General features: G+C 41.2%; 1 protein-coding gene across 4 annotated transcripts in view; it reads left to right on the top strand.

Annotated features, from left to right (window-relative positions):
* The window catches only part of wdpcp (WD repeat containing planar cell polarity effector), a 119,239-nt gene that overhangs the window by 50,004 nt on the left and 43,057 nt on the right, over window positions 1-26,178 (top strand). For all 4 annotated transcript variants that reach the window (XM_087802018.1, XM_087802020.1, XM_087802019.1 and 1 more), the window contains 2 exons: window positions 2,187-2,339; window positions 21,251-21,851. In XM_087802018.1, coding sequence (XP_087658144.1) covers window positions 2,187-2,339; window positions 21,251-21,851 — 754 coding nt within the window. The remainder of the gene's footprint in view (window positions 1-2,186; window positions 2,340-21,250; window positions 21,852-26,178) is intronic.

The raw sequence follows: 26,178 nt of genomic DNA on the forward strand, positions 1-26,178 counted from the left end.
GGAAAATGCAGTTATTTGAAACATTAGTGATAAAGATAAAGCTACTGATCTGGTCTCTACTGCTGATCCTCTTCCCGCCTGCTGAGCCTCCGTCTCATGGTCTAAACCTTTGAAACGTTTAAAGAGGTCACAGCGCTTTAACCAGAGCTGAAGACGATCCTCGTCCACAGCCTGGCGTCCGAGGGACAGATATGCCGACTGTGTTGTATTTTTAAAGGACGTTTAGCTTCTCCACTGCTTCCAGAATTTACGAAGACGAGATGAACCGTAATCAGCTACGAGACAAACTCTGTGACGAACTGTCTCACGAAAGACTTGTTTCACTCAGAAGCTGCGGATTTTTAACCTCGATGCTCTGTTAGCATCACGGCTAGTGACCTCGACGCCGCTCACACTGTCGTGTAGGTGAACCTCGAGGGGTAGACGGGGGGTACATCACGCCAGGCATGTGGACAGTGTAGCCGGTCAACGGTCTACGAAAACAAATAGCTTAAAGGGTCGGATCTGAATAGTCCTGCTATATTCATATACTTTTGAGACCAAGACAATACTACGATTGAGACGATAAATAATTCTCCAGACCGGTCTATGACACGACTGGCAGCATTACTTGAAAATACCTTTTACTATTAGTCTGTCAAACTGAGAAACCTGGTGTTATATTTGACAAATGTCTCGAGTTCAACACTGAACAAAACAGACACAAACTGTTTCAACTGAGAAAAATCTCTAAACTCAGGAAAATGATGTCACAACATGACAACAATTTCCCAAAGGAGACCTCCTGAGGGATCAATAAAGTTTTACCTTACCTTACCTTACCTTATAATCCATGTGTTTGTGTCGTTTACACTATTGTAACAGTTTATTTTGTGTCTAAACCAGAAGGATCTTCTCGCCTGCAGTTCATACTAAACTCTGCAGCCAGAATTCTGAGCCGCTCTAGTAGAAGAACTCACATTTCTCCTTCAAACTCTTCACTGGCTGCTCTAGTAGAAGAACTCACATTTCTCCTTCAAACTCTTCACTGGCTGCTCTAGTAGAAGAACTCACATTTCTCCTTCAAACTCTTCACTGGCTGCTCTAGTAGAAGAACTCACATTTCTCCTTCAAACTCTTCACTGGTTTCTTTCAGGATCATTTTAAAATTCTGGTTCTTACTTTCAGATCTATTCATGGTCAGACCTTCCATCAGTGATCTGATCCAGACTTACACCCCAGCTCGGGCTCTGAGGTCTGTGGATCAGGATCTACTGATGGTTCCTGAGTCTCCTGTGTTTGTCTTATGTGTCTTTCATCTTTTAAAGTATATATTTTAACTGTGTATTGTTTTTAATTGTTCAAGCGCTTTGTGACCCTGGTCTGGAAAGATCTTTACAAATAACTATTACTTATTTATTACTTACTATTACAGCACAACCTGTGTGATGAGTTCTTTACTGTGTTATTATCATAACAAGACTCTGATAACTGCGTCAGACGACACTTCTGTCTCGTGTCTGATCGACAAATTCTCCTCCAATATTTCATGAACTGGTTGATGTTCAACTCGTCCAGTCGCTCAGATAGTGATGAAGTTCACGCTTCAAGGATCCGACACAAACCAGAGAGAGATCATTTGAGATCATTTGAGATCATTTGAGATCATTTGAGATCATTTGAGATCATTTGAGATCATTTGAGATCATTTGAGATCATTTGAGATCATTTGAGATCTTTAGAAACGGCCTCGGGTTCTTATGATGGTAACTGTACGTCAAATGTTTCTTTTAGACTCTAGTTTGTTCTCTATATTGTTGGAGATATTTGTAAATACTTCAAATGTTCTGAAATGGACACGGTCAAAGGATTGTGTGTGTGTGCGTTTGTTTGAATATGTGAGTATGTTTGTGTATGCTCGCCCCTCAAAGTACCACGAGAGCTCATTACTGGGAGCCTCGGTGTCGCAGCCCATTGAGCGTGGCGGACCTTCCCAAAAAATATGCACATTACTAAAACAACAAGCCCCAAAGAACAAAACACACACAAAGAAATTAATAATGGAAGATAAGAAAAAAAAAAGACACAACCTCAAACGTGGCGCTGGTGATTAGGGAAGTGTTGGCGCCCGGAGGTGAGCCGGTGTGAACCGAGGATTTGGATTGTTTTAAGGAACCGTCTGGTTTTAAATTGTATTTGTGTGGCAGGTGTCGTGTGTGGAGGTGTCCAGCGCTGGTCTTCAACAACATCTGGCTCTGAACCTTCTTCACGATGTGGTCGTCTGCTGGACGGAAGGAGACGCGAGCAGAGAGAGAGACAACCTGGTCCTGCTGAGCTGCTGCCATAACAAAGCCTTCACGGTACTGCCATGTTCCAAACATACATGTATAAAGTGCACTCGAGTCCCCTGGGTGACCCTCACACGGGTCCTACAGAGATCTTCTGGCTTCAAAACTACCCGTGAACTGTGTGTCTGGACTAAACCGGATTTTTCATTTTTGGCCTTTTTTGTCTTCAAAGACCAACAAGGCAGCAGAAAATCTTTGTGTTCTAACTGCTCCCTTATTTATTCTTGATACATTAGTGTGGATAAACTCATTCCAAGTAAAATAACAAATATTAAGAAGTTTTAGCCTTTTTAAAAGTCGCCACATCGTCATTGGTCAAGAAATGACGGAAGCACTTTTTAAATCCATGTCAGAGAAACAATAATATATTCGTAACTAAACTACAGGGCTTTGGATTTTTCATTACAAATATTTTTTGCAGTTTTGTATGTTGTGAAAATCCCGGGTGATGCAGGTACTTCACAGTATCCAGCGAGTATCCATATTTAAAACAGTCTTTGTGTCTCATAGACTCTCAAACTTAACAAAATGTTGTGTCGTCTACTAACATCTCAGTGAAGGTTTCATGGCGACTCCATCAGGTTAAGGGGGAACAAAGGAAGCCAAGACCACCTTGAAAATAAAATCCTATCAAATCTTCACGGTATTTAAACCATATGTAGTTTATACTAAGTCAGGTCGATTTCCAGATTTCTCTCTTTTCGCCAATTCTAAGAAGAAACGCTGAAAATCCAAATAGTTCCAATATTAATGCAAATGATGTTGTTTTTAACAAATATAATTTCATTCATTTCTTATAATTTCAGCTTCTTTTGTCATTAAACCCTTAATTGACCTGATATTTCTCTCTTTTCTCCTTGTTTCTTGTTTGTTATTTGGTGTTTAAATTAATTTTTTCATTTTTTATATCATCCATTATCATTCATATCTTTTCCATTTTTATTCAAGTCATTTCTTTCCTCAGACTCTTACTAAAGCACATCTACACACCTGTCTAACCTGTGCTACAAGTTGAGATACTTCAGTAACACATTTAATGATAATTAAGATCACGGTTCATTTGAAAAGTGCTTCAACTATTTACCTCTACATTGGAAACAGAGATTTCTAAAGCAATAAATAATGTGGAAGTGAAATAAAAGATACCTTGAGCTGTAGCAGTTTATAAATGGATGTAGTTTCTGGACCAGAAGTTCTTTCTAAACGTACTCTTGTGAATACGCTTTGATTTACTGTGAATTCATGTTGCATGTGTACATTGTAAGTAAAGTTTATTTGTAAAGATCTCTCTAGATCAAGGTCACAAAGAGTTTGAAGGAGAAATGTGAGTTCTTCTACTAGAGCGGCCAGTGAAGAGTTTGAAGGAGAAATGTGAGTTCTTCTACTAGAGCAGCCAGTGAAGAGTTTGAAGGAGAAATGTGAGTTCTTCTACTAGAGCAGCCAGTGAAGAGTTTGAAGGAGAAATGTGAGTTCTTCTACTAGAGCAGCCAGTGAAGAGTTTGAAGGAGAAATGTGAGTTCTTCTACTAGAGCAGCCAGTGAAGAGTTTGAAGGAGAAATGTGAGTTCTTCTACTAGAGCAGCCAGTGAAGAGTTTGAAGGAGAAATGTGAGTTCTTCTACTAGAGCAGCCAGTGAAGAGTTTGAAGGAGAAATGTGAGTTCTTCTACTAGAGCAGCCAGTGAAGAGTTTGAAGGAGAAATGTGAGTTCTTCTACTAGAGCAGCCAGTGAAGAGTTTGAAGGAGAAATGTGAGTTCTTCTACTAGAGCGGCTCAGAATTCTGGCTGCAGAGTTTAGTATGAACTGCAGACGAGAAGATCCTTCTGGTTCAGACACGAGGATTGTTGGTTTAAGATCTGCTTCTACTGGCTCCGTATGAGGCTGAAAATCATTTTCTCTTTCAAGTTCTTTCTTTTGTCGTGGAAAGAAAATGTTTTGATGCTGCGCATATTCGTCAATGACTTTTCCCACCTTTTCCCACCGAACTTTTTGTTTCTGTCAATCGGATCTGTGACGCTGCGTTAGCTTCGGTGTTGCCGTTCAAACCTAACGCTCCTGAATATTAAAATGCAGTGAAAACACCTCCACACATGCAGGCTCCCGCTGTGGCCCCTGGCAGAACCGCACCGTGACCCGTGGACTGGCCCCGCGCCCGACAACCAGATGAAAGAACTTTAAATCACCGTCGTGAGGCTCGACTGTTTATTTTGTGAACCTTCCATAATCACATGCAGGATGTTCTCTGCGCCAACGAGACGAAGGATGGAGTTTTTAAAAGAATGAAAAGATGAGTGTTACCAATTGCAAGCATGAAAAAAACGAATCCAAGCAGCAGAGAAACGATGTCGGTGGAGGAGGGGGAGCTCCATGAATATTGAAATAATCAAAGCAGATGCTGTTCGTGGCTTTATCTGCTGCTTGTTTTTGGAACGTTCTCCTCATTTATCTCACTCCCCTCACCTACTTTCCTGCTCCCCCTCCTCGCGCCGCGACTCCTTCCCTCCTCGCTCCACAACATTAAAGTGTGTTCGCAGGGCTGCGGCATCTAATGAAAGCGTTTGTTGTCAGTTTTCAGATGCGCGGTGTGAAATTAAGCGAGCAGTTTATGTAAGAGCCGTGGCAGAAATCAAACACCGGGCACACATCGCGCGACGCCAGCGACTTCAATCACTTCAAGCTCATATATATGTTCCTTTTGTTCGGCGTGCTATCTGCAGTACTAAGCCAATTTTCTAGCCAGTCTCTCGGCATTTTTAAGTGTGATTTCCTTCCCCATGCGGTCTTAATTCATGTGCAGGCGGGGGGCGCCGAGAGGAGGAACTGGGTTCTTATGCAGCAACAAACACAAATTAATAATCTTAATGAAATGTAAACAGCAGATGACTGTTTACGTGTGAGTGTGTGTGTGAACGTACTTATTTCTGTTTTTGTTTTTAAAGCTATCCTGTTATCTGTCACCAAACAGTTTTTCTGCATGTGTTTGATCTGTATGTGTGTGAATTCTGTGTTTTAATTACTATTTACTCGGGCTGTGAGCTGCGTTCGTCTCTTGCTAATTCAAAATATTTCATGCAGGTTGTTCCTGGCAAAAAAAAACACATATATCACCAAAAAAGATGCTCTTAAATCCACATATAAGTGACTTGTTTGATATTCAACACTTAAAACCAGGCTATTTTGTCAATTGAATTAGATTCAAAATATATTTTTGTGGGATTTATTTTAAAATAGATGAGAGTTAAATTATGAAAAGAAATCCTAATGGATTCTTTATGATTCGCTAATTTATTTAAAAATATGTTCTTTTAATTCAATTCAATTCCATTTTTTGCTGTGATGGATTCAAGCTAAAAAGAACCAAGAAGAATAAAGTATTTGCATTAAATCCTCTGCCATCTTCTTGAGACTCTGAATTTGCCCCAAATCTTGGATCCTTCGACACCTTTATAAAAGCCCAGCTCTTGCCCAACCCTTCAAATCAATGTACGGCCGGTTGTGACCGATCGCTGGTTCAAAATATCAAGTGCTAACCAACCATCATTGAAGAAATGACCCATCATGCCCTGAATCATGGACTTCAAGAGCTGTACCTGTTCAGTGATCCACGTCAACGCAGCTCGTTGTTCCAGGAAACCATCACTAGAAGTTTAGGTCTTTGACGGTGCAGAAGAGAAGGTCATGGACTATAATATAATAATATAATAACATTTATTCATCAACATTGCATATGAAAAGACAATCGCACACAACAACCCTCTCAGGTACTGTGACCTGAATAATGCTTTGCCGCCCAGCCAACCCATCACAACCCTGCAACGTATTGTTTGAATACAGTGTTGTAGCGACAGTTAGCTGTTGCTTAATAAAACAGTGTGTAGAGACACTGTGTTGTTGGCACCATAAGTGAGGTGTGTGTTGTCGTCAGTGCCTCCAGTTAGGTTCTGAGGTTGTGTTGAAGTTTGTATCTCCTTTAAACTAAATCACTTTGTAACAGTGTGTTACCTTTTAATGTCTCTGCCTGAAGCGTGTTGTTTTTAAACAGGTGGTAGAAGAAGATGAGTGTGAAACAGTGAGAGCACAAAGGTGGTCAATATGTCGAGAGAGTCCAGATAAATGTAACAACTTGTAATGATGGTTAAAAGAACCTCGTTGTCTTCAGGTTCTTGTTTCACTTCTTGAACTGCGTTCAGCTCCAGTGAAGCATCTGTGCTACACTTCTGTGGCACCAATCATGATGTTTAAGGTGTTTGGCTTCTTTATCCTGCTGTGCATGTGTGGTGTGTCACATCAGTACTTCAACTTTAACCTCAAATCAAACTTCCATCCTCCCCCTCCTCCACCGCCGTCCTGCCACTCTCCTTCAAGCCGCCTTGTCTCTTCTTCCCGTCCTTCCCCGTCTTTCTCTGCTCCGTGAGCTGGAAAATTGGCTTCAAAAGGCCACTGCTGTGAACAAGAGCCAGCAACACAGTTGGGCCCGTTCGCTTTATCTTTCAAGACACAAAGTGGGGGAAAAGGTACCAGAGAGAGAGAGAGAGAGAGAGAGAGAGAGAGAGAGGGTGAGGGAGAGAGAGGGTGAGGGAGAGGGAGAGAGAGAGATGGAGAGAGAGAGAGAGGGTGAGGGAGAGGGAGAGGGAGAGGGAGAGAGAGAGAGAGAGAGAGAGAGAGAGAGAGAGAGGGAGAGAGGGAGAGAGGGAGAGAGAGAGGCTGGAGAAAGGGAAAGAATAGTTTTGACCAGTCACTGAAACCAATAACCAGCAGCTACTTACCACTGGTCTCTCCTTCTCAGCTCTCTCCTCATCTTCTTCTCTGTTCTCACTGTAGTTCATCTTCTTCTCCTGTAGTTCATCTTCTTCTCCTGTAGTTCATCTACTTCTCTGTTCTCACTGTAGTTCATCTTCTTCTCCTGTAGTTCATCTTCTTCTCCTGTAGTTCATCTACTTCTCCTGTAGTTCATCTTCTTCTCCTGTAGTTCATCTGCTTCTCCTGTAGTTCATCTTCTTCTCCTGTAGTTCATCTTCTTCTCTGTTCTCACTGTAGTTCATCTTCTTCTCCTGTAGTTCATCTTCTTCTCCTGTAGTTCATCTACTTCTCCTGTAGTTCATCTTCTTCTCCTGTAGTTCATCTGCTTCTCCTGTAGTTCATCTTCTTCTCCTGTAGTTCATCTACTTCTCCTGTAGTTCATCTTCTTCTCCTGTAGTTCATCTGCTTCTCCTGTAGTTCATCTTCTTCTCCTGTAGTTCATCTTCTTCTCTGTTCTCACTGTAGTTCATCTTCTTCTCCTGTAGTTCATCTTCTTCTCCTGTAGTTCATCTACTTCTCCTGTAGTTCATCTTCTTCTCCTGTAGTTCATCTGCTTCTCCTGTAGTTCATCTTCTTCTCCTGTAGTTCATCTACTTCTCCTGTAGTTCATCTACTTCTCTTGTAGTTCATCTACTTCTCCTGTAGTTCATCTTCTTCTCCTGTAGTTCATCTACTTCTCATGTAGTTCATCTTCTTCTCCTGTAGTTCATCTTCTTCTCCTGTAGTTCATCTACTTCTCCTGTAGTTCATCTTCTTCTCCTGTAGTTCATCTTCTTCTCCTGTAGTTCATCTTCTTCTCCTGTAGTTCATCTTCTTCTCTTGTAGTTCATCTACTTCTCCTGTAGTTCATCTTCTTCTCCTGTAGTTCATCTTCTTCTCCTGTAGTTCATCTTCTTCTCCTGTAGTTCATCTTCTTCTCCTGTAGTTCATCTACTTCCTGTCATTTCTGACTCTCAGTATCTGTGATTTGTCACTAAAGCTCTAAATATTTGATATAACTTCTTGTTTGGTACTTTTTTTAGCCAAAAAGAACAGAATCTCTCCACATTATTGATCCATGACAGTGTGAACTTTTTTCAATTTACTCTATTTCTTCTCATTGATCCAGTATCATGTTGATCCCGGACCACAGGTCAAGAAACATATGTAGTTAATTGGGATTATGAGGGTATTTGTGCATCGATTAAGTTGTTAAGTTTTCTGTCTCATGAATCTTCACTGTCGGCTTTTTATCTTCAATCCTGTCCAGACTCTTCATCTAAAAACCTTTCGTATTGATCGCAGTTAAAGTTAAACGAGTCACTTTCTAAACAAGTAGGACTTGAAGATGCAGCTCAGCAAGACTTGGTGGGAGAGAGTAGTTCAGTCTCTTCTTTCTCTCTTTACATTATTTCTTAAAAAGTACTTTGAAAAAAGGCACATTATATTGTTCACTGTGATACTATTAGTTTATTTTCTGGATAAAATCATTTTTCTCTTTGAAAAGGAGATAATCAGTAGTTTTAAAGCCATCTCTCCTCCTTCAAGACTCAGTAGGTAAAGCAGCTAAAGCTAACTTGTTTTAAGAAACTGTCTGATTCAGGAAATCCATGGAAACTTTAAGGTTGAATTCCGAAGGAAACGCTGAGAGGCTGAGAATCCTGTGAGCCAGGAAACATATCGTCGTCACGACGCTCGGCGGCCGGACGTTGACGGTGACGTGGTTAACGTGTCACGCCGTCTAAACAAAAGCCTCGCGTACAGTAGATCACCTGAAATAAACACATTGCACGACCCCCCCGGGTGCAGCTCTGGGGGGATAATGGTGAGCAACAAAGATTTCAGGGGGACGGTCGTCTGCTGCTCTGTCGCTGTTGAGCCGCGTAGGCAAAATAAACTCCCTTCCTCCCGCTCTAAGACGCTCTTTTGGCAATGGCTGCCAAAAAACTGGGACGGGCAGCTTTTGTGAAAGCAGTCGATCCCTCTTTCTGTCGACACGGCGGAAAGAAATGGACTCATTTAGCCAAAGCTGTCGGGGTCAGTGCAGGGAACTGAAGGGGCTTTGCCTTGAAAAAACTCTTGTTAGTAAATATTCAACTGTTTCTTCAACTGGCCTATGATTCTGATTCTTACTTGGCTCTGACCGGACTGGTAGGACCTCAGGTGTCACGGACACATCAGGTGTCACGAAACATCAGGTGTCACGAAACATCAGGTGTCACGGACACATCAGGTGTCACGAAACATCAGGTGTCACGAAACATCAGGTGTCACGAAACATCAGGTGTCACGAAACATCAGGTGTCACGGACACATCAGGTGTCACGGACACATCAGGTGTCACGAAACATCAGGTGTCACGAAACATCAGGTGTCACGAAACATCAGGTGTCACGGACACATCAGGTGTCACGAAACATCAGGTGTCACGAAACATCAGGTGTCATGAAACATCAGGTGTCATGGACACGTCAGGTGTCATGGACACGTCAGGTGTCACGAAACATCAGGTGTCACGAAACATCAGGTGTCACGAAACATCAGGTTTCACGGACACGTCAGGTGTCACGGACACGTCAGGTGTCACGGACATGTCAGGGGTCACGAAACATCAGGTGTCACGAAACATCAGGTGTCATGAAACATCAGGTTTCACGAAACATAAGGTGTCACGGACACGTCAGGTGTCACAAAACATCAGGTGTCATGAAACATCAGGTGTCACGAAACATGAGGTATCACGAAACATCAGGTGTCACGAAACATCAGGTGTCACGAAACATCAGGTGGCACGAAACATCAGGTGGCACGAAACATCAGGTGTCATGAAACATCAGGTGTCAAGGACACATCAGGTGTCACGAAACATCAGGTGTCATGAAACATCAGGTTTCACGAAACATCAGGTGTCACGAAACATCAGGTGTCATGAAACATCAGGTGTCACGGACACATCAGGTGTCACGAAACATCAGGTGTCACGAAACATCAGGTTTCACGAAACATCAGGTTTCACGAAACATCAGGTGTCACGGACACGTCAGGTGTCACGGACATGTCCGGGTTCACGAAACATCAGGTGTCACGAAACATCAGGTGTCAAGAAACATCAGGTGTCACGAAACATAAGGTGTCACGAAACATCAGGTGTCACGAAACATAAGGTGTCACGAAATGTCAGGTGTCACGAAACATCAGCTGTCACAAAACATCAGGTGTCATGAAACATCAGATGTCACGAAACATCAGGTGTCACGAAACATCAGGTGTCACGGACACGTCAGGTGTCACGGACATGTCAGGGGTCACGAGACATCAGGTGTTACGAAACATCAGGTGTCAAGAAACATCAGGTGTCAAGAAACATCAGGTGTCACGAAACATAAGGTGTCACGAAACATCAGGTGTCACGAAACATCAGATGTCACGAAACATCAGGTGTTACGAAACATCAGGTGTTACGAAACATCAGGTGTCACGAAACATCAGATGTCACGAAACATCAGGTGTTACGAAACATCAGGTGTTACGAAACATCAGGTGTCACGAAACATCAGGTGTCACGAAACATCAGATGTCACGAAACATCAGGTGTCACGAAACATCAGGTGTCACGAAACATCAGGTGTCACGAAACATCAGATGTCACGAAACATCAGGTGTCACGAAACATCAGGTGTCACGAAACATCAGGTGTCATGAAACATCAGGTGTCACGAAACATCAGGTATCACGAAACATCAGGTGTCACGAAACATCAGGTGTCACGAAACATCAGGTGTCATGAAACATCAGGTGTCACGGACACATCAGGTGTCACGAAACATCAGGTGTCATGAAACATCAGGTGTCACGAAACATCAGGTATCACGAAACATCAGGTGTCACGAAACATCAGGTGTCACGAAACATCAGGTGTCATGAAACATCAGGTGTCACGGACACATCAGGTGTCACGAAACATCAGGTGTCATGAAACATCAGGTTTCACGAAAGATCAGGTTTCACGAAACATCAGGTGTCATGAAACATCAGGTGTCACGGACACATCAGGTGTCACGAAACATCAGGTGTCATGAAACATCAGGTTTCACGAAAGATCAGGTTTCACGAAACATCAGGTGTCACGGACGGGTCAGGTGTCACGGACATGTCAGGGGTCACGAAACATCAGGTGTCACGAAACATCAGGTGTCAAGAAACATCAGGTGTCACGAAACATCAGGTGTCACGAAACATAAGGTTTCACGAAACGTCAGGTGTCACGAAACATCAGATGTCACAAAACATCAGGTGTCATGAAACATCAGATGTCACGAAACATCAGGTGTCACGAAACATCAGGTGTCACGGACACGTCAGGTGTCACGGACATGTCAGGGGTCACGAGACATCAGGTGTCACGAAACATCAGGTGTCAAGAAACATCAGGTGTCACGAAACATCAGGTGTCACGAAACATCAGATGTCACGAAACATCAGGTGTTACGAAACATCAGATGTCACGAAACATCAGGTGTTACGAAACATCAGGTGTTACGAAACATCAGGTGTCACGAAACATCAGGTGTCACGGACACACCAGGGGTCACGGACACGTCAGGTGTCACGAAACATCAGGTGTTGCGAAACATCAGGTGTCACGAAACATCAGGTGTCACGAAACATCAGGTGTCACGAAACATCAGATGTCACGAAACATCAGGTGTCACGAAACATCAGGTGTCAAGAAACATCAGGTGTCACGAAACATCAGGTGTCACAAAACATAAGGTGTCACGAAACGTCAGGTGTCACGAAACGTCAGGTGTCACGAAACATCAGATGTCACAAAACATCAGGTGTCATGAAACATCAGGAGTCACGAAACATCAGGTGTCACGAAACATCAGGTGTCACGGACACACCAGGGGTCACGGACACGTCAGGTGTCACGAAACATCAGGTGTTACGAAACATCAGGGGTCACGGACACATCAGGTGTCACGGACACGTCAGGGGTCATGGACACATCAGGGGTCACAGACACATCAGGTGTCACGGACACGTCAGGGGTCATGGACACGTCAGGTGTCACGAAACATCAGGTGTCACGAAACATCAGGTGTCACGAAACATCAGATGTCACGAAACATCAGGTGTCACGAAACATCAGGTGTCAAGAAACATCAGGTGTCACGAAACATAAGGTGTCACGAAACATCAGGTGTCACAAAACATAAGGTGTCACGAAACGTCAGGTGTCACGAAACGTCAGGTGTCACGAAACATCAGATGTCACAAAACATCAGGTGTCATGAAACATCAGGAGTCACGAAACATCAGGTGTCACGAAACATCAGGTGTCACGGACACACCAGGGGTCACGGACACGTCAGGTGTCACGAAACATCAGGTCTTACGAAACATCAGGGGTCACGGACACATCAGGTGTCACGGACACGTCAGGGGTCATGGACACATCAGGGGTCACGGACACATCAGGGGTCACGGACACATCAGGGGTCACGGACACATCAGGGGTCACGGACACATCAGGGGTCACGGACACATCAGGGGTCACGGACACATCAGGGGTCACGGACACATCAGGGGTCACGGACACATCAGGGGTCACAGACGGTTGTTTCACACGCAGCAGTCATTAGAACTAAAGAACACTCGTAGCTCTGAGATGTCGTCGTAACACGCAGGTAAACAGGAGGTTGTTTATCAGTTTGTGCTGTTGAAGGAGATTATGTTGTTGACCTTGAGCTGGAATGAAAGGCTTATCATTAGCTGTCTTGATTGACAGCCCAGAGCTTCTCTGGGGTGTATGGAGCTGCTGTAGTCAAATGGTTTATTTCCTCCCTCCCTTCGACACCTGATCGTCACCAGTGAACAAGATGAAACCTTCCTCTTGCTCGTCCTTCCTTGGAGGCTCTTTATTAAAGTGTTTGATGTAATTGGCCCCTGAGTTAAAATGATAAACCTCTCCCTTTCCACAATGCATTTAAACCATTGTGGAGCCTTTACTCAAAAAGCCAGGCTTGGACCCGACTGACCTCAGAAATTTCAAGTTTATTTCCAAGGCTCTGATGTCTGTGGATCAGAATCTACTGATGGTTCCTGAACTTCCGGACCAGAGGAGAGAAATCTTTCCAGACTGTTGCTCCTAAGCTTTGGAACCATCTCTGTGTTTGATGATCTACTGACTCCTTCAAGAAACATCTGTGTTTGATGATCTACTGACTCCTTCAAGAAACATCTGTGTTTGATGATCTACTGACTCCTTCAAGAAACATCTGTGTTTGATGATCTACTGACTCCTTCAAGAAACAACTGTGTTTGATGATCTACTGACTCCTTCAAGAACCATCTGTGTTCGATGATCTACTGACTCCTTCAAGAAACATCTGTGTTTGATGATCTACTGACTCCTTCAAGAAACATCTGTGTTTGATGATCTACTGACTCCTTCAAGAAACATCTCTGTGTTTGATGATCTACTGACTCCTTCAAGAAACATCTGTGTTTGATGATCTACTGACTCCTTCAAGAAACATCTGTGTTTGATGATCTACTGACTCCTTCAAGAAACATCTCTGTGTTTGATGATCTACTGACTCCTTCAAGAAACATCTGTGTTTGATGATCTACTGACTCCTTCAAGAAACATCTGTGTTTGATGATCTACTGACTCCTTCAAGAAACAACTGTGTTTGATGATCTACTGACTCCTTCAAGAACCATCTGTGTTTGATGATCTACTGACTCCTTCAAGAAACATCTGTGTTTGATGATCTACTGACTCCTTCAAGAACCATCTGTGTTTGATGATCTACTGACTCCTTCAAGAAACATCTGTATTTGATGATCTACTGACTCCTTCAAGAAACATCTCTGTGTTTGATGATCTACTGACTCCTTCAAGAAACATCTGTGTTTGATGATCTACTGACTCCTTCAAGAACCATCTCTGTGTTTGATGATCTACTGACTCCTTCAAGAAACATCTGTGTTTGATGATCTACTGACTCCTTCAAGAACCATCTCTGTGTTTGATGATCTACTGACTCCTTCAAGAACCATCTCTGTGTTTGATGATCTACTGACTCCTTTAAGAAACATCTGTGTTTGATGATCTACTGACTCCTTCAAGAAACATGTGTGTTTGATGATCTACTGACTCCTTCAAGAAACATCTGTGTTTCATGATCTACTGACTCCTTCAAGAAACATCTGTGTTTGATGATCTACTGACTCCTTCAAGAAACATCTGTGTTTGATGATCTACTGACTCCTTCAAGAAACATCTGTGTTTGATGATCTACTGACTCCTCCAAGAAACAACTGTGTTTGATGATCTACTGACTCCTTCAAGAACCATCTGTGTTCGATGATCTACTGACTCCTTCAAGAAACATCTGTGTTTGATGATCTACTGACTCCTTCAAGAAACATCTGTGTTTGATGATCTACTGACTCCTTCAAGAAACATCTCTGTGTTAGATGATCTACTGACTCCTTCAAGAAACATCTGTGTTTGATGATCTACTGACTCCTTCAAGAAACATCTGTGTTTGATGATCTACTGACTCCTTCAAGAAACATCTCTGTGTTTGATGATCTACTGACTCCTTCAAGAAACATCTGTGTTTGATGATCTACTGACTCCTTCAAGAAACATCTGTGTTTGATGATCTACTGACTCCTTCAAGAAACAACTGTGTTTGATGATCTACTGACTCCTTCAAGAACCATCTGTGTTTGATGATCTACTGACTCCTTCAAGAAACATCTGTGATTGATGATCTACTGACTCCTTCAAGAAACATCTCTGTGTTTGATGATCTACTGACTCCTTCAAGAAACATCTGTGTTTGATGATCTACTGACTCCTTCAAGAACCATCTCTGTGTTTGATGATCTACTGACTCCTTCAAGAAACATCTGTGTTTGATGATCTACTGACTCCTTCAAGAAACATCTCTGTGTTTGATGATCTACTGACTCCTTCAAGAAACATCTCTGTGTTTGATGATCTACTGACTCCTTCAAGAAACATCTCTGTGTTTGATGATCTACTGACTCCTTCAAGAAACATCTCTGTGTTTGATGATCTACTGACTCCTTCAAGAAACATCTCTGTGTTTGATGATCTACTGACTCCTTCAAGAAACATCTGTGTTTGATGATCTACTGACTCCTTCAAGAAACATCTGTGTTTGATGATCTACTGACTCCTTCAAGACACATCTGTGTTTGATGATCTACTGACTCCTTCAAGAACCATCTGTGTTTGATGATCTACTGACTCCTTCAAGAAACATCTGTGTTTGATGATCTACTGACTCCTTCAAGAAACAACTGTGTTTGATGATCTACTGACTCCTTCAAGAACCATCTGTGTTTGATGATCTACTGACTCCTTCAAGAAACATCTGTGTTTGATGATCTACTGACTCCTTCAAGAAACATCTCTGTGTTTGATGATCTACTGACTCCTTCAAGAAACATCTGTGTTTGATGATCTACTGACTCCTTCAAGAACCATCTCTGTGTTTGATGATCTACTGACTCCTTCAAGAAACATCTGTGTTTGATGATCTACTGACTCCTTCAAGAAACATCTCTGTGTTTGATGATCTACTGAGTCCTTCAAGAAACATCTCTGTGTTTGATGATCTACTGACTCCTTCAAGAAACATCTCTGTGTTTGATGATCTACTGACTCCTTCAAGAACCATCTCTGTGTTTGATGATCTACTGACTCCTTCAAGAAACATCTGTGTTTGATGATCTACTGACTCCTTCAAGAAACATCTCTGTGTTTGATGATCTACTGACTCCTTCAAGAAACATCTGTGTTTGATGATCTACTGACTCCTTCAAGAACCATCTCTGTGTTTGATGATCTACTGACTCCATCAAGAAACAACTGTGTTTGATGATCTACTGACTCCTTCAAGAACCATCTGTGTTTGATGATCTACTGACTCCTTCAAGAAACATCTGTGATTGATGATCTACTGACTCCTTCAAGAAACATCTCTGTGTTTGATGATCTACTGACTCCTTCAAGAAACATCTGTGTTTGATGATCTACTGACTCCTTCAAGAACCATCTCTGTGTTTGATGATCTACTGACTCCTTCAAGAAACATCTGTGTTTGATGATCTACTGACTCCTTCAAGAAACATCTCTGTGTTTGATGATCTACTGACTCCTTCAAGAAACATCTCTGTGTTTGATGATCTACTGACTCCTTCAAGAAACATCTCTGTGTTTGATGATCTACTGACTCCTTCAAGAAACATCTCTGTGTTTGATGATCTACTGACTCCTTCAAGAAACATCTCTGTGTTTGATGATCTACTGACTCCTTCAAGAAACATCTCTGTGTTTGATGATCTACTGACTCCTTCAAGAAACATCTGTGTTTGATGATCTACTGACTCCTTCAAGAAACATCTGTGTTTGATGATCTACTGACTCCTTCAAGACACATCTGTGTTTGATGATCTACTGACTCCTTCAAGAACCATCTGTGTTTGATGATCTACTGACTCCTTCAAGAAACATCTGTGTTTGATGATCTACTGACTCCTTCAAGAAACAACTGTGTTTGATGATCTACTGACTCCTTCAAGAACCATCTGTGTTTGATGATCTACTGACTCCTTCAAGAAACATCTGTGTTTGATGATCTACTGACTCCTTCAAGAAACATCTCTGTGTTTGATGATCTACTGACTCCTTCAAGAAACATCTGTGTTTGATGATCTACTGACTCCTTCAAGAACCATCTCTGTGTTTGATGATCTACTGACTCCTTCAAGAAACATCTGTGTTTGATGATCTACTGACTCCTTCAAGAAACATCTCTGTGTTTGATGATCTACTGACTCCTTCAAGAAACATCTCTGTGTTTGATGATCTACTGACTCCTTCAAGAAACATCTCTGTGTTTGATGATCTACTGACTCCTTCAAGAAACATCTCTGTGTTTGATGATCTACTGACTCCTTCAAGAACCATCTCTGTGTTTGATGATCTACTGACTCCTTCAAGAAACATCTGTGTTTGATGATCTACTGACTCCTTCAAGAAACATCTCTGTGTTTGATGATCTACTGACTCCTTCAAGAAACATCTGTGTTTGATGATCTACTGACTCCTTCAAGAACCATCTCTGTGTTTGATGATCTACTGACTCCTTCAAGAAACATCTGTGTTTGGTGATCTACTGACTCCTTCAAGAAACATCTGTGTTTGATGATCTACTGACTCCTTCAAGAAACATCTGTGTTTGATGATCTACTGACTCCTTCAAGAAACATCTGTGTTTGATGATCTACTGACTCCTTCAAGAAACATCTGTGTTTGATGATCTACTGACTCCTTCAAGAAACATCTGTGTTTGATGATCTACTGACTCCTTCAAGAAACATCTGTGTTTGATGATCTACTGACTCCTTCAAGAAACATCTGTGTGTTTGATGATCTACTGACTCCTTCAAGAAACATCTGTGTTTGATGATCTACTGACTCCTTCAAGAAACAACTGTGTTTGATGATCTACTGACTCCTTCAAGAACCATCTGTGTTTGATGATCTACTGACTCCTTCAAGAAACATCTGTGTTTGATGATCTACTGACTCCTTCAAGAAACATCTCTGTGTTTGATGATCTACTGACTCCTTCAAGAAACATCTGTGTTTGATGATCTACTGACTCCTTCAAGAACCATCTCTGTGTTTGATGATCTACTGACTCCTTCAAGAAACATCTGTGTTTGATGATCTACTGACTCCTTCAAGAAACATCTCTGTGTTTGATGATCTACTGACTCCTTCAAGAAACATCTCTGTGTTTGATGATCTACTGACTCCTTCAAGAAACATCTCTGTGTTTGATGATCTACTGACTCCTTCAAGAAACATCTCTGTGTTTGATGATCTACTGACTCCTTCAAGAACCATCTCTGTGTTTGATGATCTACTGACTCCTTCAAGAAACATCTGTGTTTGATGATCTACTGACTCCTTCAAGAAACATCTCTGTGTTTGATGATCTACTGACTCCTTCATGAAACATCTGTGTTTGATGATCTACTGACTCCTTCAAGAACCATCTCTGTGTTTGATGATCTACTGACTCCTTCAAGAAACATCTGTGTTTGATGATCTACTGACTCCTTCAAGAAACATCTGTGTTTGATGATCTACTGACTCCTTCAAGAAACATCTGTGTTTGATGATCTACTGACTCCTTCAAGAAACATCTGTGTTTGATGATCTACTGACTCCTTCAAGAAACATCTGTGTTTGATGATCTACTGACTCCTTCAAGAAACATCTGTGTTTGATGATCTACTGACTCCTTCAAGAAACATCTGTGTTTGATGATCTACTGACTCCTTCAAGAAACATCTGTGTTTGATGATCTACTGACTCCTCCAAGAAACATCTGTGTTTGATGATCTACTGACTCCTTCAAGAACCATCTGTGTTCGATGATCTACTGACTCCTTCAAGAAACATCTGTGTTTGATGATCTACTGACTCCTTCAAGAAACATCTGTGTTTGATGATCTACTGACTCCTTCAAGAAACATCTGTGTTTGATGATCTACTGACTCCTTCAAGAAACATCTGTGTTTGATGATCTACTGACTCCTTCAAGAAACATCTGTGTTTGATGATCTACTGACTCCTTCAAGAAACATCTGTGTTTGATGGTCTACTGACTCCTTCAAGAAACATCAGTGTTTGATGATCTACTGACTCCTTTAAGAAACATCTGTGTTTGATGATCTACTGACTCCTTCAAGAAACATGTGTGTTTGATGATCTACTGACTCCTTCAAGAAACATGTGTGTTTGATGATCTACTGACTCCTTCAAGAAACATGTGTGTTTGATGATCTACTGACTCCTTCAAGAAACATGTGTGTTTGATGATCTACTGACTCCTTCAAGAAACATGTGTGTTTGATGATCTACTGACTCCTTCAAGAAACATCTGTGTTTGATGATCTACTGACTCCTTCAAGAAACATCTGTGTGTTTGATGATCTACTGACTCCTTCAAGAAACATCTGTGTTTGATGATCTACTGACTCCTTCAAGAAACATCTGTGTTTGATGATCTACTGACTCCTTCAAGAAACATCTGTGTTTGATGATCTACTGACTCCTTCAAGAAACATCTGTGTTTGATGATCTACTGACTCCTTCAAGAAACATCTGTGTTTGATGATCTACTGACTCCTTCAAGAAACATGTGTGTTTGATGATCTACTGACTCCTTCAAGAAACATCTGTGTTTGATGATCTACTGACTCCTTCAAGACACATCTGTGTTTGATGATCTACTGACTCCTTCAAGAAACATCTGTGTTTGATGATCTACTGACTCCTTCAAGAAACATCTCAAGACACTTTTATTTGAGCTTTTCCTTGATTCTCTGAGACTCTTGTGTTTGTCTCGTGTTATTTTGATCTTTTTAAGTATATAATTTAACTGTGTGTTGTTTTAATTCCTGAAGCTCTTTGTTACCCTGGTCTGGAAAGACCTTTACAAATAATACTTACTTAGAGTAGTTAACCTCTACCACAGCGATCACTAATATGATAACCTTCAGGGTCATTGAAAGTCTCTATTTTTAAAGCCATGATTTTAGTTTGATGTTGTCTTGTGCAATAGTCTGCAAGGATTTCTCTCCTCTGGTCCGGAAGTTCAGGAACCATCAGTAGATTCTGATCCACAGACCTCAGAGCCCGAGCTGGGGTGTAAGTCTGGATCAGATCACTGATGGAAGGTCTGACCATGAATAGATCTGAAAGTAAGAACCAGAATTTTAAAATGATCCTGAAAGAAACTGGCAGCCAGTGAAGAGTTTGAAGGAGAAATGTGAGTTCTTCTACTAGAGCAGCCAGTGAAGAGTTTGAAGGAGAAATGTGAGTTCTTCTACTAGAGCAGCCAGTGAAGAGTTTGAAGGAGAAATGTGAGTTCTTCTACTAGAGCAGCCAGTGAAGAGTTTGAAGGAGAAATGTGAGTTCTTCTACTAGAGCGGCTCAGAATTCTGGCTGCAGAGTTTTGTTTGAACTGCAGGCGAGAAGATCCTTCTGGTTTAGACATGAAATAAACTCTAACAATAGTGTAAACGAGAAGATACAAACACAAGGATTACAAGATCCACATGTTGTGACAACATTTTAGAAATAGAAATAGAAATAGAAAAGCTTTATTCATCCCCAGAGGGGAAACACACTTTCACAACAGCGCAGTTTAAAAAAATAAAGTCCAAGGAAAAAGAAATAATAAAAGAGATAATACAAAATAAAATAAAAAATGATCTTAAGAATATACAAATTATTTACAAAATTAGAAATTGACACTATTAACAAAATAAAATAGAATAAAAATAAAATAAAATAGAAATAAAAAACGGAAAAAAATAAAATAAAAAACACACGAGAAGAAAAACACGCTACGGATTAGCATCAGGATATTTAAAGTAGAGAGTTAAATATCCTGACACCAGTTGGGATGAAGGACCTTCTATAACGCTCCTACACTGGGGGTGTCTGAGCCACTGAAGGAGCTGCTCCTCCACGGTCAGGTGCAGTGGGTGGAGAGCGTTGTCCCTGATGGAGGAGAGTCTGGAGAGTGTCCTCCTCTCTCCCACCTCCTCCACTGAGTCCAGCGAGCGGCCCAGGACAGAGCCTCGTGACCAGCCTGTTCAGTCTCTTCCTGTCCCGGTCCTGCTGCCTGCTCCCCAGCAGACCACAGCGTAGTGGATAGCAGAGGCTACCACGGAGTCATAAAAGGTCCTTAAAAGTGGTCTGCACACTCCGAAGGACCTCAGTCTCCCCAGGAGGTGGAGGCGACTTCGGCCCTTCTTGTACACGGCGTTGATGTGTGTGGACCAGTTCAGTTTATTGTTGAGGTGAACACCAGGTATTTGAAGCTGTCCACCAGCTCAATGTCCGAGCCCTGGATGCTCACCGGTTGATGTGGTGGAGACTTTTTCCTAAATTTAGAGATTTTTCTCAGTTGAAGGAAACTGTTTCTGGTCAGTTTTGTTCAGTGTTATGTGGATGTAATAACATGTTAAATGAAATATAGATGATTATGTCATATTTTTCTTCCTTCAGGTCCTGAACTCCGTGTGCACTGAGGACAATCTCCTCGACTGCTGCTTCAGTTCGGTCCAGCCCTACCAGCTGCTCACGGTGGAGGTCCCTTCAGGACCACATGTTTCCAGAGCAGGCTCGTGGGCCAACGCTTGCGTGTACGAGTGCGGCAGAGGTCGCCTCCACCGCTCGTCCGTGTCACGCGTCGTTCTGCCGTCGGACGCCGTTCGCTGCTCACGAAGTCCGTCTCAGACCATGATCCTCTTCGGCTTGAGCGACTCGTCTCTGGTCCTCCACGACCAGCGGCGGGGGGTCTCCTGCTCGGCGCCGTGCTCCGTCCCCCCGGACCTCCTGGCGTGGCACCCTGCTGGGGCGACGGTGCTGGTCGGCGGACGAGGCGCTCTGATGTGCTTTGATGTGGGTCTGGCACCGCTTCACATGGCGCTGGTGTCGGAGGAGCCGTCTTCAGGTCCGGCGCTAGAACTGGCTCAGCACCTGCACCCTGCTGGAGGCCTGGAGATACTGCAGTGGGCCGCGGGCCCGGAGGGGAGTCCAGAGAGGACGGACACCCTGTTGGTGTCGTTCAACGGTGGACCGTTGGCGGCGTTGAAATTCAAACAAGGTACCTTTTTCTTTCTTTCTCACTGAAACTAAGTATTTGCTTCTAAATGTACAGTTTTATTATGAAACGTGTACAAGTACGTGTTGTGAGAACAATGGAAGAAGTGAGTAAAAGTAGAAAACAAACCTGTTAAAAGAGGATAAGTTAGGGAAGAAGTGATTATTCAACACAAGCAGAAATCTTTTATCAGACAAAACATAAACTGAGAGAAGATAGAGTCGGATCTTGATCTTGTCTTTCATCGTTTGTTTACCAAATACATTCCACTTTATTCCAACAGTTATTGTTGACATTCATTATCTTATCTTAAACACTGACATCTTTCAAGGTCGTCAACAAGAATATAAATCTTTGATAATGTTTTTGTATTTGTTTGTCTGTCTGTGAGCGAAGGAAACGCAAAAGGTCCTGAAATATTACATCGTTAGTGAAAAATGATTGTTGAGAACAAATTATTATTTTGTTTCAATTGAATTTTCAAATATTTACACTGGTATGAAGTACAGATACAAACTAAACATTTCTTGACTCTGGTGTTGTGATAGTGTAGTAACAAGTATATATGTGTAGTATTGTCCAGTACTTGACTCTGGTGTTGCGATAGTGTAGTAACAAGTATATATGTGTAATATTGTCCAGTACTTGACTCTGGTGTTGTTATAGTGTAGTAACAAATATATATGTGTAGTATTGTCCAGTACTTGACTCTGGTGTTGTGATAGTGTAGTAACAAGTATATATGTGTAGTATTGTCCAGTACTTGACTCTGGTGTTGTGATAGTGTAGTAACAAGTATATATATGTGTAGTATTGTCCAGTACTTGACTCTGGTGTTGTGATAGTGTAGTAACAAGTATATATGTGTAGTATTGTCCAGTACTTGACTCTGGTGTTGTGATAGTGTAGTAACAAGTATATATATGTGTAGTATTGTCCAGTACTTGACTCTGGTGTTGTGATAGTGTAGTAACAAGTATATATGTGTAGTATTGTCCAGTACTTGACTCTGGTGTTGTGATACTGTAGTAACAAGTATATATGTGTAGTATTGTCCAGTACTTGACTCTGGTGTTGTGATAGTGTAGTAACAAGTATATATGTGTAGTATTGTCCAGTACTTGACTCTGGTGTTGTGATAGTGTAGTAACAAGTATATATGTGTAGTATTGTCCAGTACTTGACTCTGGTGTTGTGATAGTGTAGTAACAAGTATATATGTGTAGTATTGTCCAGTACTTGACTCTGGTGTTGTGATAGTGTAGTAACAAGTATATATGTGTAGTATTGTCCAGTACTTGACTCTGGTGTTGTGATAGTGTAGTAACAAGTATATATGTGTAGTATTGTCCAGTACTTGACTCTGGTGTTGTGATAGTGTAGTAACAAGTATATATGTGTAGTATTGTCCAGTACTTGACTCTGGTGTTGTGATAGTGTAGTAACAAGTATATATGTGTAGTATTGTCCAGTACTTGACGCTGGTGTTTTGATAGTGTAGTAACAAGTATATATGTGTAATATTGTCCAGTACTGGACGCTGGTGTTGTGATAGTGTAGTAACAAGTATATATGTGTAGTATTGTCCAGTACTTGACTCTGGTGTTGTGATAGTGTAGTAACAAGTATATATGTGTAGTATTGTCCAGTACTTGACTCTGGTGTTGCGATAGTGTAGTAACAAGTATATATGTGTAATATTGTCCAGTACCTGACTCTGGTGTTGTGATAGTGTAGTAACAAGGATATATGTGTAGTATTGTCCAGTACTTGACTCTGGTGTTGTGATAGTGTAGTAACAAGTATATATGTGTAGTATTGTCCAGTACTTGACTCTGGTGTTGTGATAGTGTAGTAACAAGTATATATGTGTAATATTGTCCAGTACTTGACTCTGGTGTTGTGATAGTGTAGTAACAAGTATATATGTGTAGTATTGTCCAGTACTTGACTCTGGTGTTGTGATAGTGTAGTAACAAGTATATATGTGTAGTATTGTCCAGTACTTGACTCTGGTGTTGTGATAGTGTAGTAACAAGTATATATGTGTAGTATTGTCCAGTACTTGACTCTGGTGTTGTGATAGTGTAGTAACAAGTATATATGTGTAGTATTGTCCAGTACTTGACTCTGGTGTTGTGATAGTGTAGTAACAAGTATATATGTGTAGTATTGTCCAGTACTTGACGCTGGTGTTTTGATAGTGTAGTAACAAGTATATATGTGTAATATTGTCCAGTACTTGACGCTGGTGTTGTGATAGTGTAGTAACAAGTATATATGTGTAGTATTGTCCAGTACTTGACTCTGGTGTTGTGATAGTGTAGTAACAAGTATATATGTGTAGTATTGTCCAGTACTTGACTCTGGTGTTGCGATAGTGTAGTAACAAGTATATATGTGTAATATTGTCCAGTACCTGACTCTGGTGTTGTGATAGTGTAGTAACAAGGATATATGTGTAGTATTGTCCAGTACTTGACTCTGGTGTTGTGATAGTGTAGTAACAAGTATATATGTGTAGTATTGTCCAGTACTTGACTCTGGTGTTGTGATAGTGTAGTAACAAGTATATATGTGTAATATTGTCCAGTACTTGACTCTGGTGTTGTGATAGTGTAGTAACAAGTATATATGTGTAGTATTGTCCAGTACTTGACTCTGGTGTTGTGATAGTGTAGTAACAAGTATATATGTGTAGTATTGTCGAGTACTTGACTCTGGTGTTGTGATAGTGTAGTAACAAGTATATATGTGCAGTATTTTCCAGTACTTGACTCTGGTGTTGTGATAGTGTAGTAACAAGTATATATGTGTAGTATTTTCCAGTACTTGTCTCTGGTGTTGTGATAGTGTAGTAACAACTATATATGTGTGTAGTATTGTCTAGTACTTGACTCTGGTGTTGTGATAGTGTAGTAACAAGTATACATGTGTAGTATTGTCCAGTACTTGACTCTGGTGTTGTGATAGTGTAGTAACAAGTATATATGTGTAGTATTGTCCAGTACTTGACTCTGGTGTTGTGATAGTGTAGTAACAAGTATATATGTGTAGTATTGTCCAGTACTTGACTCTGGTGTTGTGATAGTGTAGTAACAAGTATATATGTGTAGTATTGTCCAGTACTTGACTCTGGTGTTGTGATAGTGTAGTAACAAGTATATATGTGTAGTATTGTCCAGTACTTGACTCTGGTGTTGTGATAGTGTAGTAACAAGTATATATGTGTAGTATTGTCCAGTACTTGACTCTGGTGTTGTGATAGTGTAGTAACAAGTATACATGTGTAGTATTGTCCAGTACTTGACTCTGATGTTGTGATAGTGTAGTAACAAGTATATATGTGTAGTATTGTCCAGTACTTGACTCTGGTGTTGTGATAGTGTAGTAACAAGTATATATGTGTAGTATTTTCCAGTACTTGTCTCTGGTGTTGTGATAGTGTAGTAACAACTATATATGTGTGTAGTATTGTCTAGTACTTGACTCTGGTGTTGTGATAGTGTAGTAACAAGTATACATGTGTAGTATTGTCCAGTACTTGACTCTGGTGTTGTGATAGTGTAGTAACAAGTATATATGTGTAGTATTGTCCAGTACTTGACTCTGGTGTTGTGATAGTGTAGTAACAAGTATATATGTGTAGTATTGTCCAGTACTTGACTCTGGTGTTGTGATAGTGTAGTAACAAGTATATATGTGCAGTATTGTCCAGTACTTGACTCTGGTGTTGTGATAGTGTAGTAACAAGTATATATGTGCAGTATTGTCCAGTACTTGACTCTGGTGTTGTGATAGTGTAGTAACAAGTATATATGTGCAGTATTGTCCAGTACTTGACTCTGGTGTTGTGATAGTGTAGTAACAAGGATGTATGTGTAGTATTGTCCAGTACTTGACTCTGGTGTTGTGATAGTGTAGTAACAAGTATATATGTGTAGTATTTTCCAGTACTTGTCTCTGGTGTTGTGATAGTGTAGTAACAACTATATATGTGTGTAGTATTGTCTAGTACTTGACTCTGGTGTTGTGATAGTGTAGTAACAACTATATATGTGTGTAGTATTGTCTAGTACTGGACTCTGGTGTTGTGATAGTGTAGTAACAAGTATATATGTGTAGTATTGTCCAGTACTTGACTCTGGTGTTGTGATAGTGTAGTAACAAGTATATATGTGTAGTATTGTCCAGTACTTGACTCTGGTGTTGTGATAGTGTAGTAACAAGTATATATGTGCAGTATTGTCCAGTACTTGACTCTGGTGTTGTGATAGTGTAGTAACAAGGATATATGTGTAGTATTGTCCAGTACTTGACTCTGGTGTTG

This window comes from Callionymus lyra, chromosome 11 (genome assembly GCF_982586985.1).
Source record: "Callionymus lyra chromosome 11, fCalLyr1.hap1.1, whole genome shotgun sequence".
NCBI classification, from domain to species: domain Eukaryota; kingdom Metazoa; phylum Chordata; class Actinopteri; order Syngnathiformes; family Callionymidae; genus Callionymus; species Callionymus lyra.